This window comes from Cebidichthys violaceus, unplaced genomic scaffold, assembly GCF_023349555.1.
Source record: "Cebidichthys violaceus isolate CVI_PGR_0920_01 unplaced genomic scaffold, fCebVio1.0.p SCAF_21, whole genome shotgun sequence".
Lineage (NCBI taxonomy): Eukaryota > Metazoa > Chordata > Actinopteri > Perciformes > Stichaeidae > Cebidichthys > Cebidichthys violaceus.
The window spans coordinates 7880260-7893229 of NW_027176384.1; the positions used below are offsets into that span (position 1 = coordinate 7880260).

Below are 12970 nucleotides of genomic sequence, written 5' to 3' on the forward strand. Positions count from 1 at the left end.
AAGCATGGGAAGCTGTTTTCTCTTTATACCATGGCTTAGTACTTACAATCAGATTGCTTCTTTCAATTAGTTCCTTGCATGTATTTGTTCAAAAGACAAAGGGTTCATTACCCTTATGATCGGCGTTTAGGCAATTAGGCTAAGATTCATTCAATCAAATTTGATATTGTACAGGATTCAGCATGATCAAGTTAACATGATTACATTGTGCATGATCAGATGAATTTCACTTACAAAGCAGAGTGAGAGCAGTTCCAAGACTGAAATATCCAGGTCAAGGTGGAGGAGTCTGTGATAGGTGTAAGGGGCATAAACATGAGATGAGCTGAGGCTTTTCATACTGCGTTAAATAAAAAGCCTGACACACAAACACAGATAGCATGTAGGAAGGGTGTCTGTTTTGTCAGCGTCAGAGAGCCATGACGTGTTTCAGCTCTGTGACTGCCCCAGAGCAGTCCTTCACACTGCATCACACATCATAAGACATAGCATGGCTTCAACTCTGAGAGAGAGAGAGAGAGAGAGAGAGAGAGAGAGAGAGAGAGAGAGAGAGAGAGAGAGAGAGAGAGAGAGAGAGAGAAAAGACACACAGGCTACACAATAAAGACAAGCTTTCTATGCATTTCTGTGTACACAGTATATGCATATTTGTATGCATATCTATGTATCTTAAACTTTTGACAATAGTGGGAGAGTGTGGGTCACTAGCATAGGCGAATGCGTTGACGTGTGTGTGTGATAACACTTTTACCACAGTGTCATTCTTGTGGTATGCCACTATGACTAACTAGAGGCATGACGCTCCTGTTTGACCTGCTGACGGCACAAGAAAATGGTTTGTATGAAAACACGAACCAGAACTTGACACCAACAACTTCTCAACTCAAAATGATTTTTTTAGGTAAGATGGTACTTTATAGGTTTGCTGGTACACTACATTACATTACAGTCATTTAGCAGACGCTTTTATCCAAAGCGACTTACAATAAGTGCATTCAACATTGGTAATCAAAAGAACTACTAGTCACCAGGAGTCATAAGTACATTTCCTTTTCCAAATAAGCATCTAAGAGCATGAAGCAGAGCATAACTCAGAGCAGTGCAGAAACAAAGACAAACAGTTAGTGCTATAAGTAATACGAATACAATAAGTGCAACAAGCTAGTATGAATACAATAAGTGCTAAGTGGAAGGCTCAGGGTAGCACAGTAGGACCGGCCAATGTCAGAAACAGCCAATGGAGAGCCAGGACTGCCATCTGATGACATAGGAGTACAAACAGGTTTCATTAATGTCTGTCCTGTTGTGACACATATTCTGAGAATTGCTGTCCTTAAATGTTACAAATTGTAGAAAATGATCTGTATTATGTAATGACTCAAATTCAAGAACATATTATGGGACATATAGAGCCCCCATGACTAGTCAATGTTATTATGAGATGTTTATTAATCGACATCATATAGCGACAACCATCTGTCATTATCATGATGTAAAACAGCTGATAGCGTGCAGCTTTGCTGTGTGCCGAGAGGCCTCTACAGAGCATGCTTCCACCCATTCAGTGACTCAGTCTTGGCCTTGGGTGTCATGCGCTGGCTCTGTCGTGTTTCAGCCAGAGTGTGTGGCTAAGCGTGAACTGTGGTACGCGGTGAGAAAGAACAGAAGGAAGAAGAGGACAAATGCCACTCGGAGGCAGGAATGTAAAGACCTCAGCTGTGAGTGGACCATCGTGTGCTTCTAATGAGCTGCAGTTTAGAAAGCCGGAGGCCGAGCAGCCAGAAATACTGGACTTAATCCACAAGTTCCACACGTCTACAGTTCATGTGTGTGAAAAAGATGACGCCTCAACCGTTCTTCAAAACAACCAACCACACTCATTTTGTCTGTCTTACTTCTTACCTCAAACAACACCTCCTCCCCTCCATTCATCTTCCACTGTTGCCACGGTCACAGTTGTCATGGTAAATCAGAATTCTGTTTGGCCTATACACAGAATCGTCTTTCCCATGATCCATGGGAAACATTGAGGCTCGGGTCTGAGGACACCAACAACATCATTCTGTTCCTCTCTCTAACCCTCTGTGTGTGTGTGTGTGTGTGTGTGTGTGTGTGTGTGTGTGTGTGTGTGTGTGTGTATACATACAATGTTAACTTTTATCAGTTTTCCATATAGAGTGATATATGTGCTTTTAGGAGGATTTAGGTCCTCGGGCATTAGATGTTTCAGGGCCTGAAAAGGTTGTTGCATCTTTAAACACAGATTTGAAAATATTTAAAAATGTCATGAACATAACAATGAAAATACAAAATAGTGGGGACTTTTTCCTGATACTGAGTTGCAAATACACGTCTCAATCATTTCATATAACTCGTATATCTTTCTTTTACTCTTTAATGTCACTATAATCATATTTATATCTCCTTCGTTATGACTGCTATGGGTTGAGTACCCCAAACCATTATGGGATCATTGCTTTTACCTGGATCCTCTCCCAAGTGGACATTGTTAACAGTTATACCTCTGGAGATTTTATTGAGAGGATGTTTGTGTGAGTTTTAAGACTATTATATGTACTAAACTAGTTCAATGGTAATCAGCAGGGACAAAAGGTTTGCTTTTTTGGAACAAAACTCTTTCACGGTAAGTCAGGCAAATGCAGTGTGTTCCTCTTTGTCATTCTGTCTGTAGGCTCCTCAATCCTCAGCAGAACAGACAGAGCAAATATAGAAAAGGCAAAGGGAGTAGAGAGCAAAGGGAGATGCCGAGATGAAAAAGACTAGACAAAGTGTGAGAAACACAGAATATGTGTAGAATTCCTGTGAGATCTCTTCCTTCCCCGTTTCTGCGATGCTTTGAAAGCTCTGCTCAAGGGAAACATCTCAAAGTAACGGGGTGTTGAGTGGATTCTCCATGCTTTCCTTTCACTGCCTGTCTGATTATTCTCTTAGGCTCCTTTAGTTTCTACCTCAGGCTAATGAATAGGACTGTGGCGTCTGAAAGGCTGGATCAACTAAAGTGTGTGAATGGATGGTGACTTTGAAGACTGTGTTATAAAAAGTGCAGGAGTGTAGACAAATAGAAGTTAAACTGGATGTTAATCAATGACAAAACTACTGTGAGGTCACCGATAAATAATGTGAATGTCCAGGTTTGAAGCGTCTAGGGCCTGATTTATCAATGTAAGATGGCGTGGACTGACTTGAGAACATAATACATTTTAAACCAGTAAGAAGAATTGGTGATTTCTAATCTGGTACAGCCAGGTATTTATTTAAGAATAAGTCTGGTTGTCAACAAATCGCATGAAAACACCAAAACCAACAACATTCTGACTTCCTGTTTGTGGCTCTCAGCTCCAAGCCCAATGGTTCCTACTGAAGATGTAAATCTTTAAAAACACCAAGCAAATATAGAGTTTCCTTCTTTTTTTTTCAAAAGGCTCAGTAATTTCATAAAACATCTTACTGTAGTTTTTATCAAACGTTACTCAAACAATGGGGAATTTTCATTTGTTCAGAACTATTTTCAGTAGCGGATTAATCCACATTTGGTGCACCAGTGAGTATTTGGGTCAGCAGGACATTATACGTGGGATTGAGTCAAAAATAATCTACAGTGTTCATGTTAAGGAAGGAGCATGTCACCCAGTACAACGGTGTCGCTCAGTGATGTGTTTTTGATAGTTTTTGGACAACTATGGAGCTCTGTGCCACAGATGAAGATGCGTCAGGCCTCACTGTTTTAGTCAGGTACTGAGGTGAGTACCAGAAGATGGTGTTTGGTACTCACCCTATGCAAAGCGTGGCCTTAATAAACGTTGCTGTCCTCTGTGTCTCACCCACTGTCCTCTGCTTCAGCATCCTGCACGGTAAATGATGACGATGCACCTCCCTGTCCCTGGTTGAACCTCTGATTAGCTGTCTCAACAGATCAACAAATGGCTTTGTGTCAAATGTCTCTGTGGTCATCTTGAACAGGTTCATGTGAATCAGGACTGATAGAAGAGTATGTGAAAGACAGCTTGTTTTTTGTAATGTTGAGATGTCTTTCTCCCTCACAAGCTGCACGGCTCCATGGCACTGTAATAGACAATGAACAGCCTTGGTTATGTTGAATTAACAGTCTAGATTGAATTTACAGATGATGCGGACGAGTGCTCTCTGCTTGTTTTAAGGGGCGTCCATTGTCTTACAGTGGATTTTGCCAAGTTGCAAAGGTGCCTCATATTTCTGGAGAATGGTGCACATCATTGTGTTGCCACAGCAGTGGAGGTAACGCCAAGTTGAATGATCAGGAACAAATGGTCGCTTTACTTTAGGGAGTCATGTCTGATGAGATCTTTGAACTTGTCTTGTTCTTGTCAGCACCAGCATTAGAAACAGTAGCCCCTTTCACACAGTTAGATGATTTCAGAAAGCACGCCGGCTCTGGTGTGATGTACAACCCATGCGTCAGGCAGCGACTTGCATCCGTCCATTCCGTCCCTGCTACATGCTGGTGTTGTCCTCTGCTCGGAGGGTAAGGAGCTCCCGCACTTCGTTGTCTCTCCAATTTGCTGACATTCACGGTTGCTGTATTTTAGCTGCTCACTGCTACCTGCGTTTTTTTTATTTTCTGGTGCTTGTGGCGCACAAGTGAGATACCATTAAGACGTCACACCCGTTCCGTTGTGGTTTCTTTTCACACAGACGTCAGCCTCGGCTCTGTGACTACCTCTACCTGCTCAGTAGAGGAACAACTCTGTCCTCCAAACCTTGCATAGCTGTGAGGGCTTTGCTCTGGTATACACTGTATGAAATAGACTTCTGTGTGTTTACAGTCACAAAACTCCACAAAGCATATCTGTGCAGAAAGCCCTTCTGACTGGAGGACTGATTGAGTGTTGACTTAAGCCCACAGAAAAAGTCTGACTGATCTTCTGTATGTCTGTGTGTCCCTCAGTCACCTGTCTGGCTCCAGATTCAGGGACCTCCACCACATCTGCAGCCCCTTCATCAAACGAGCCTGCCTCATCTCTGGCTATGTGAGTTCTGTTCCACATTTACATTAAGAAGTACCATACTGGTGGCTCTGCATGCAAGTCCATTGCCTACCAATTGTAAATACATACCATTACTGTTGGCCAAGTAAAACCCAGATGTTAAGATTGATACATCGTGGGATATGGTTTTTATACAGTTTCGTTTATCATTTTTTGGGAGTTGTATTATTGTTGCATGTTAATACAGCTAAAAAATAATGACTGTTTGGAAGACATTTGCTAAATATTACATAGAAATGTTGTATAGCCCTGTTCATCTAATGTACAATAATACTTCCTTCAATATTTGCTTCCATTTTTCATTGTTTATTGTATTTGTACTGTACACTGTAAATAGTCTACAAGGGACCATTTAGCTGTCATAAACACAGGGTGTTTTGAAGTGGGGTTGTATGATGTCATTTTCCATAATCAGTGTATTACCGACTGTAGATGACGGTTGGCTCACCTCTAGTTCAGAAAAACGGGCAGGAGTACCTACATGAGAGCAAAGTAACGTACCGCTGTGGACAGTACATTGTTTGACAACAGTTGGCCTAGTATGCCTGTTGAGAAACCAATTGGAGGACAGAGTATTGGAAAGTTTGAAAGATAGGCGTATTGGATATTCCATATGGATTTGAAAGTGCTTGAACTTGACTATAATTACCAGACACGGTTTCTGACTGAGGAACGGGAGAGTAGATAAAGTATTTTCCCGCCGTGCTGAACGTTCAAGTTAAAGCTAGGGTCAGTAATAATCTAAAAACATTTTTCGTTATATTTGTTGAAATTGTCTTTACATCCTGACAACAAACAACAACTCAAATGCTTTGACAAACAATAAAAAACAGGCATCTGTGGCTGTAAGAAGCCCGTCCAATCATTTTATCAGACCTGAATCAAATCATTTGACTGGCACTGATGGCTCATCACTGGAGTCCTCCACAAGCTGCTATATTGAACGCTGTAAGTACTAACAATAGCCATGTTTGTCGTTCAGGCATAGGACTGAAATGTAAGGACAAGGACTTTAAACAGGAAACTGATGGTGAATTGTAGCTGTACTCCTATGTTTCCCCCTCCCTCCTCCAGGTGGTGATCATCATGTCGGTCAGGCTGTGGCTGATGGGAGGATCCATGCCCCTCTTCTCTGAACAGGACAACCCCGCCTCCTTCTCACCACACCTGATTACCAGGTCAGTGACACAAAGCAACAGATGAAAAGAAAGCTTATTTTTTTCTTTTTTTTTCCCAGATAAAATTTGTTTCAATGTGAAATGTCAATCACATTCACCTATTTTTGAGTCATAAATATACAATGGCACTTTAACATCAGCCTTGTAGTGTATTTGGCTTTCAGGAGTTAGTTAGAAGATGGAAACAGAGTTATGCCTAACACTACTAAGAATGTTACACTACAATGATACAATTACTATCACTATTAGTATGTATTTTGATTAAATGACAAAGCATAGAGCTGAGAAATGTTTTTTCACTATTATTATAATCAATAACAATATCCAACAAATGGCACGAGATAGGTGCTGAAACATATTGTGTTAATTGATTAGTCAGTTGACAGAAATTAACCAGGATTTCATGAAATACTTTCTTTTAGTAATGAACACAATTAAATGCCAAACATTTTAGGTGTCAGCTTTTAGAGTCAGTGGGGGTCCCGGACTTTATTTATGAACTTGACTGCGGATGGGAAGAAACTGTTCATGTGGCCTGAGGTCTTGGTCCTGATGGACCTCAGCCTCCTGCCAGATGGAAGTGGCACGAATAGTTTGTGTCCAGGGTGAGAGGGGTCGGCTTCTTGCTCGCTTCAGGGTCCTTGAAGCAAACAAGTCCTGGAGGGAAGGCAGATTGCAGCCAATCACTCTCTCAGCAGAGTGAATGATGCGCTGCAGTCTGCCCTTGTCCTTGGCTGTGGCTGCAGCGTACCAGACACTGATGGAGGAGCAGAGGACTCAATGATGGCTGTGTAGAAGTGCACCATCATTGTCTTTGGCAGGTTGAATTTCTTCAGTTACCTCAGGAAGTACATCCTCTGCTGATGTTAAGCTCCCACTTGAGGTCCTGAGTTATGATGGAGCCCAGGAAGCGGAAGGACTCCACAGTGTCGATGGGGAGTCGCACAGGGTGATGGGAGCAGGTGGGGCTGCGTTCTTCCTGAAATCCACAACCATCTCCGCTGTCTTTAGAGCGTTGAGCTCTAGGTTGAAGTCCCGTTAAATGTTTTTTGGGGAGAGTTTTTCCTGTTCCAATATGAGGGTCCTGTTAAAGCCCTCTTAGGATAATGTCAATCAATTGTGATTTGTGATTTTGGGCAATACAAATAAATTGAATTGAAATTCCTGCTAAACTATTGACCTTTCCCATCACCTGTACTTTGTGTTTGAAAAAATAGCTGGCTGTAGTAGTGCCAACCACATTAGCCATGCTACCTGTGTGGACACCACATGTGCACACTGCTCACGCAGGCTGTGTGGCTGCTCTGACCTGCTAACATGGCGCTGAAATGAAAAACAAAAGGTTTTGCTGTGAAATGGAACGACGTAGTTCATCCGGTGTTGTACCTCCCTCATCCCAGTTTGTATGCCAATGTGTGTGTTTACCACGGGAAAGGCGTTTTTCTAAAATCCATTTTGTGGCCGAACGTGACGCCGGTGAAGGTGATCAGACTGGTTTACCACGTAGCTGTCATCGGTGAGACAGCGTATCATTTAGTCAGTTAATAGCACAGCTTCAGAGAAAGCTCCTCTCTCCCTCGGCCACATGGGAAATTTATAGCGGATTCCCATATCCCTCTCGCTGTCCTTCCTGCTTCACCTTCATTTTTGTCTCATTATTTCTGCTCCCTGATGTCTGGCTGAGCCTCCAGTATTCCCTTATCACCTCTCTGTGTGACTGTCAGTGTGTCCTCGATCCAGCCATCCTGCTCTATTCTTGGCCGACATTAACAGTGTGCAGGTAGAAAAATTGAATAGCTTTTTAAAGTTGCTCATGAGGTCCAGGCCTTGTTCTGGGGCATTAACTATTCAACCTGTATACTTTATGCTAGATCATGCAAGACAGTAAGATTGCATATGCCTTTGCAGATGACACTGATTTACTCAGCTCTCTCCCAAAATTACTACTGTGCCCACTGTGCCAGTAGCCTGCTTAGAACAGTCAACAATTAAAGACAATACAGAAAATGCTCTCGAAGGCTGTGCAATCGGTGAATGTTAGATAGTCCTGATGGGCAGGTGGCACCTTACATGGAAGCCCTGTCATCAGTGTATGAATGGGTGTGAATGGGTGAATGATGACATGTTGTGTTAAATCACTTTGAGTGGTCAGAAGACTAGAAAAGAGTACAGTCCATTTATCATTTACATTTGCAGGAATCAGAGGTTGTTATGTCCAGTCTATACATAAATATGTTTATAAAGACTGATTAAGGATTATTATTAAAAATATGCAATTAGAAAATCTGCATTAGTTGCCAATCCCTAATAATATTACATTGTGAACAATGGGGGGCGACTGTGGCTCAGTGGGAGAGCAGGGTCGTCCTTCAATCAGAGGGTCGGTGGTTCGAACCCCGGCTCCGCTGCTCCATGTCCATGTGTCCTTGGGGCAAGACACTGAACCAAACCCTTTGCTCCTGCAGGCTTTGCCGTCGGTGTATGTGTGGGTATGAATGTTAGTTAGCCCTAATGAGCAGGTGGCACCTTGCTGCCCTGTCATCAGTGTATGAATGAGTGTGAATGGGTGAATGATGACATGTAGTGTTAAAGAGCTTTGAGTGGTCAGAAGACTAGAAAAGAGAAATACAAGTACAGTCTATTCACCATTTACCATGAACAGTCACTTTTATGATCCATTGCACCTCTCCTAGTAGTAGTTTATGATCAGTGTTTGATTTCCGGATAATTTATTTGATTCATGTGTTACCCGAATCTTTGATGTATTCGATTTAATGTTTGTTTTCATTAATAAGAAAACTTTCTATAGAGGCACATTTTGTCCCATCAGTAAGTGTTGTCCAGCTCTGCTCTGATTGGTCCAGTTTGAGAGCAGATTGACTCTCTGATGCCGATTACAACCACTTTAGTGATAAATGTGTTTGTGCTAAGTAGTCATATTGCTTGTTCTGCTTTGAGACGTCTATTTGACAATGCATGGCAAAAGTGCCTGTGAGTTTGAAACGTATCAGTGTGCTGTTTTGTCTGAATTTTGCCTTCAGTCAGCAGTCTTATGCTTATTCTGGTTCCGATGTCGGTTTCATCTCTAAATACATAAGATAAACAGAACATGTTTCCTGTCTAAATGTATCAGACCAGAAACCCTCAGTGCATGTTTGCACTGTATCCTACAACTTTCATTTTCCAGTTGTTTCCAGTCGTCAGTTGTTTAGTTGTGAATAAAATCAGTCAGGCTTTATTAGATAGCCAGGAGAGGGAGAAGTTAAGACATGCAGCAAAGGGCTGATCCTTGGCCTCGACTCAAACAAGACAAAAATGTTCATGCATTGAATTGAATTAAATTATTCCTCCAAGCCGTTTTACTCGTTTGACATTTGTATTCACACTCATTGTATTGCTGCAGGCATGTGTTTGTGAGAAGGCTGCTTCCCACCTGGAGCCTGGATCCTCTTCCCACCAGACAAATGACTCATTTTCTCCTTCTGTTTCTTCTCTTGTTTGTCGATGTGAGAGTGTATGTATGCAAGCGTTCATGTGTTTGTAGGTGTGTGATCATTTGTGGTTAAAAGGGCCTTGCAAAATCTGGAAAAGAGAATTGAGTTTATGGCCTTTGATGGCAGGTGGAGTACATTCTGCTGCATGCTAAACGGCCTGTCAGCAACTCCTTTGGGTGGGTGTGTGTGAGAGAGAGAGAGAGAGAGAGAGAGAGAGAGAGAGAGAGAGAGAGAGAGAGAGAGAGAGAGAGAGAGAGAGAGAGAGATGACACACTGGCTGCACAATAAAGACAAGCTTTCTATGCATTTCTGTGTACACAGTATATGCATATTTGTATGCAAATCTATGTATCTTAAACTTTTGACAATAGTGGGAGAGAGAGAGAGAGAGAGAAGTCCCATTCATACGCCGATAGCACAGGTCTTGCCCAAGGACACATCAACATGGACTAGACACAGTCTAGTCTAGACACGGTCGCCCCCGTCAATCTGTTAATAGCCATTCTGAACAGAAGTCAGGGGAGCAAAGGGAGACGGCAGAGCGATCGGGAAGGTCTTCCTGACATGTTTTAATCAACGTCAGCAGGTGGTTTCTCAGCCATGTTCAGCTTCAGACAGGACATCTTCACAGCCTGACCATTTAGAATCCAGCCTAACACGAGCTCTGTCACAATCCATGATGACCTTAGCTTAGCATCTTCTGTGTTGTAACCTTGTTTTGTTGTCATTGGGGAGAATTTTTTTGAGTAAATGAAGCCCTACATTTATGAACCGGAGTGACAGGAAAAGGGCTGGGACGGCTGGGGAATATACAGAGAGATGGACTTTGACATCAGAGTCCAGGGTTCATGTCCTGACTTGTCTGTGGTTAGGGTTAGGCACCGAAAGCACTTTGTTTTTCTTTATTTGGGGTTTATGGGGTGAACCCCTATGGTGAACAGGCCTACTGATATCGCCAGTTAAGGGTATCAGGGAAGGTGACTCAGACCACACCTACTCTCCATTGTTCTGTTGTGTCTTCGACTCGAGAGGGAGCTCTGCAGCAGAGAATGCCTGGTGGGGAAGAGGCTTCCTGTATTAAACCAGACCGTGAACTGTCCCTATACTCAACCAAGAACTGTGGGTGCTTTAATAATGCCGTAATAATTCAACTTTTATTATTTTCAGACACATGAGTCCATACAGTTTACCAACAGTGGCGCTGCACATCGTCTTCATCACTTTTAGCTCTTGGCCTGCCATAGATAACGAAGGAAAATGTAGCTTCTGATCCTCCTTGGTTTTAGCTATCATGATAACATTCTTTTTAGAATTTAATGTCATACTGCGCACCATAACATGAGCAGACACTGAGCAGTTGCTGTAAACCAGCACTATAGGGAGACAGGACCACTAAGTCATCAGCGTACATCAGATGGTTAATAAGACTTTCCACCACCATGCATCCTGTCTTACACTCTTTTAACTTTTTAGAAAGATCATCCATATATAGATTGAAAAGAACAGGTGACAGAATTCCACCTTGTCGGGCCCCATTGATTACTAAGGGTGCAGATACACTGTTATACACCCCATCTAGCAATCACTACGAGCAGGTTTTAGTTCTAGTGTGTGTGTGTGTGTGTGTGTGTGTGTGTGTGTGTGTGTGTGTGTGTGTGTGTGTGTGTGCCTGCCTGCCTGCCTGCCTGCCTGCCAATGGGCTTACTGAAGTAACCCACGCTGCTCATGCTCTCTCTCTTTCTGACCCTTACTGATTCCACCTCCTTCCTCAGACCAGGTGTCACTCTGTCCGACCCCCGGCCGTCTTAACTAAAGCAGATAGCTGCCGCACTGTGGACAGATCACTACTCTAGATGGCGATGCAGGTCTTGAACCCACTTAGAGACAGAAAAAGACAACTACAGTAAAGCCAACAAGTTCAAGGCAAATTGATGGGCAACATGACAAGGTTTTTATCATTCAATACACACTGTGACTTGGCACAGTAGGCTCTAAATGTCAGGTTAGAGAATTACTCCATATCAATATTCAACTTTGGACTTCTGTTCGTTTTATTCTGTAAACTTTAGTATTGAGATAAACAGAATGATTGATTGAAACTCGTTAGGTTTGATTATTGATCACTGTGTGATTAAACTTTTTTCTCTTTTCTTTCGTCCCTCTATCTGCCTCACATCCATCTTCTCTCTTTCTCCACATCCTCCACATCTCTATCCCCTCCCCTCAGGATTTTGACCTATTCTTACCTGCTGTCTTTCAACGCCTGGCTGCTGTTGGCCCCCATCGTTCTGTGTTACGACTGGCAGGTGGGCAGCATTCCCCTGGTGGAGTCGTTGGGTGACGTGCGCCTTGTGGCTACCACGCTGCTGGCCGTAGTGATGGTTGCTCTCTGCCTGCGCTGCGTCTTCTCACTGCAGGTAACAGTAAAAAGTGATAAGTAGCTTGAAAGGGCCTCAGACTGCAATTCCCATGAACTCTGTTGCCTCCTGATGCCCTCTGCCCTCATCGCATCATGTAACCACATCATTAGAAGAGTGGGAACAGGTGTAAGAGCCGGAAAAAGCTTAATGTAATAATGTTCACATAAACCCTACGGATACATCACAAAAGAGAGGCAGTTGAAAACTTAGCATGTTCCATTAAATCTCAAGCAACGCATCTATACATTCATTGCAAATGCCCTAAAATTTGACATTACAGCACACAGAGTAGAACAAGTATCAATGAGTTTGAGAATACCTCTCATTTTATTTGAAATGGGGTAGATTGTTTCTCTCTAATGATCTACCTCCCATACTTAAGTCCCGTGTAAGATACCCCAACAGCTTCTGAACAAAATGCCATCAAATGAGACATTCACATAGATATTCAATGCCTCAAAGTTTGAACGCAAGGATTACTAACTCTCCAACCTTTAGTCTGGCACGACTATTAGGCCGAAATTTCAACATGATCGACAATTTGGTCCATGACAGTGGTTCCTGACAAGTAAGGGCTACCTGCTAACCATCCACTTGACATCCATGGAATTTGCTGTGGATATTCATGGTCCCTAGTCCTTATTGTTTTAATGTTCTACTCACCTCTCCTCAAGCAACACCATCAGGCCAACATTTCCACTTATACATAAGATATAACAAAAGCTAACCAGTGCCATGAAAATTGGAAATTCAGATGTTATCATGTCAGTGGCGCTGAAGCAACAACCCCACATCAACTCGGTCACTTTAATAATCATTTATGAAATTATTTG

The 12970-nt window shown here is 42.6% G+C and overlaps 1 protein-coding gene across 2 annotated transcripts in view; it reads left to right on the forward strand.

Moving 5' to 3' along the window:
• The window catches only part of tmtc1 (transmembrane O-mannosyltransferase targeting cadherins 1), an 84132-nt gene that overhangs the window by 42437 nt on the left and 28725 nt on the right, over positions 1–12970 (forward strand). For both annotated transcript variants that reach the window (XM_068717137.1, XM_068717138.1), the window contains exons 5-7: positions 4946–5027; positions 6120–6223; positions 11945–12134. In XM_068717137.1, the coding sequence (XP_068573238.1) occupies positions 4946–5027; positions 6120–6223; positions 11945–12134 (376 nt within the window). The remainder of the gene's footprint in view (positions 1–4945; positions 5028–6119; positions 6224–11944; positions 12135–12970) is intronic.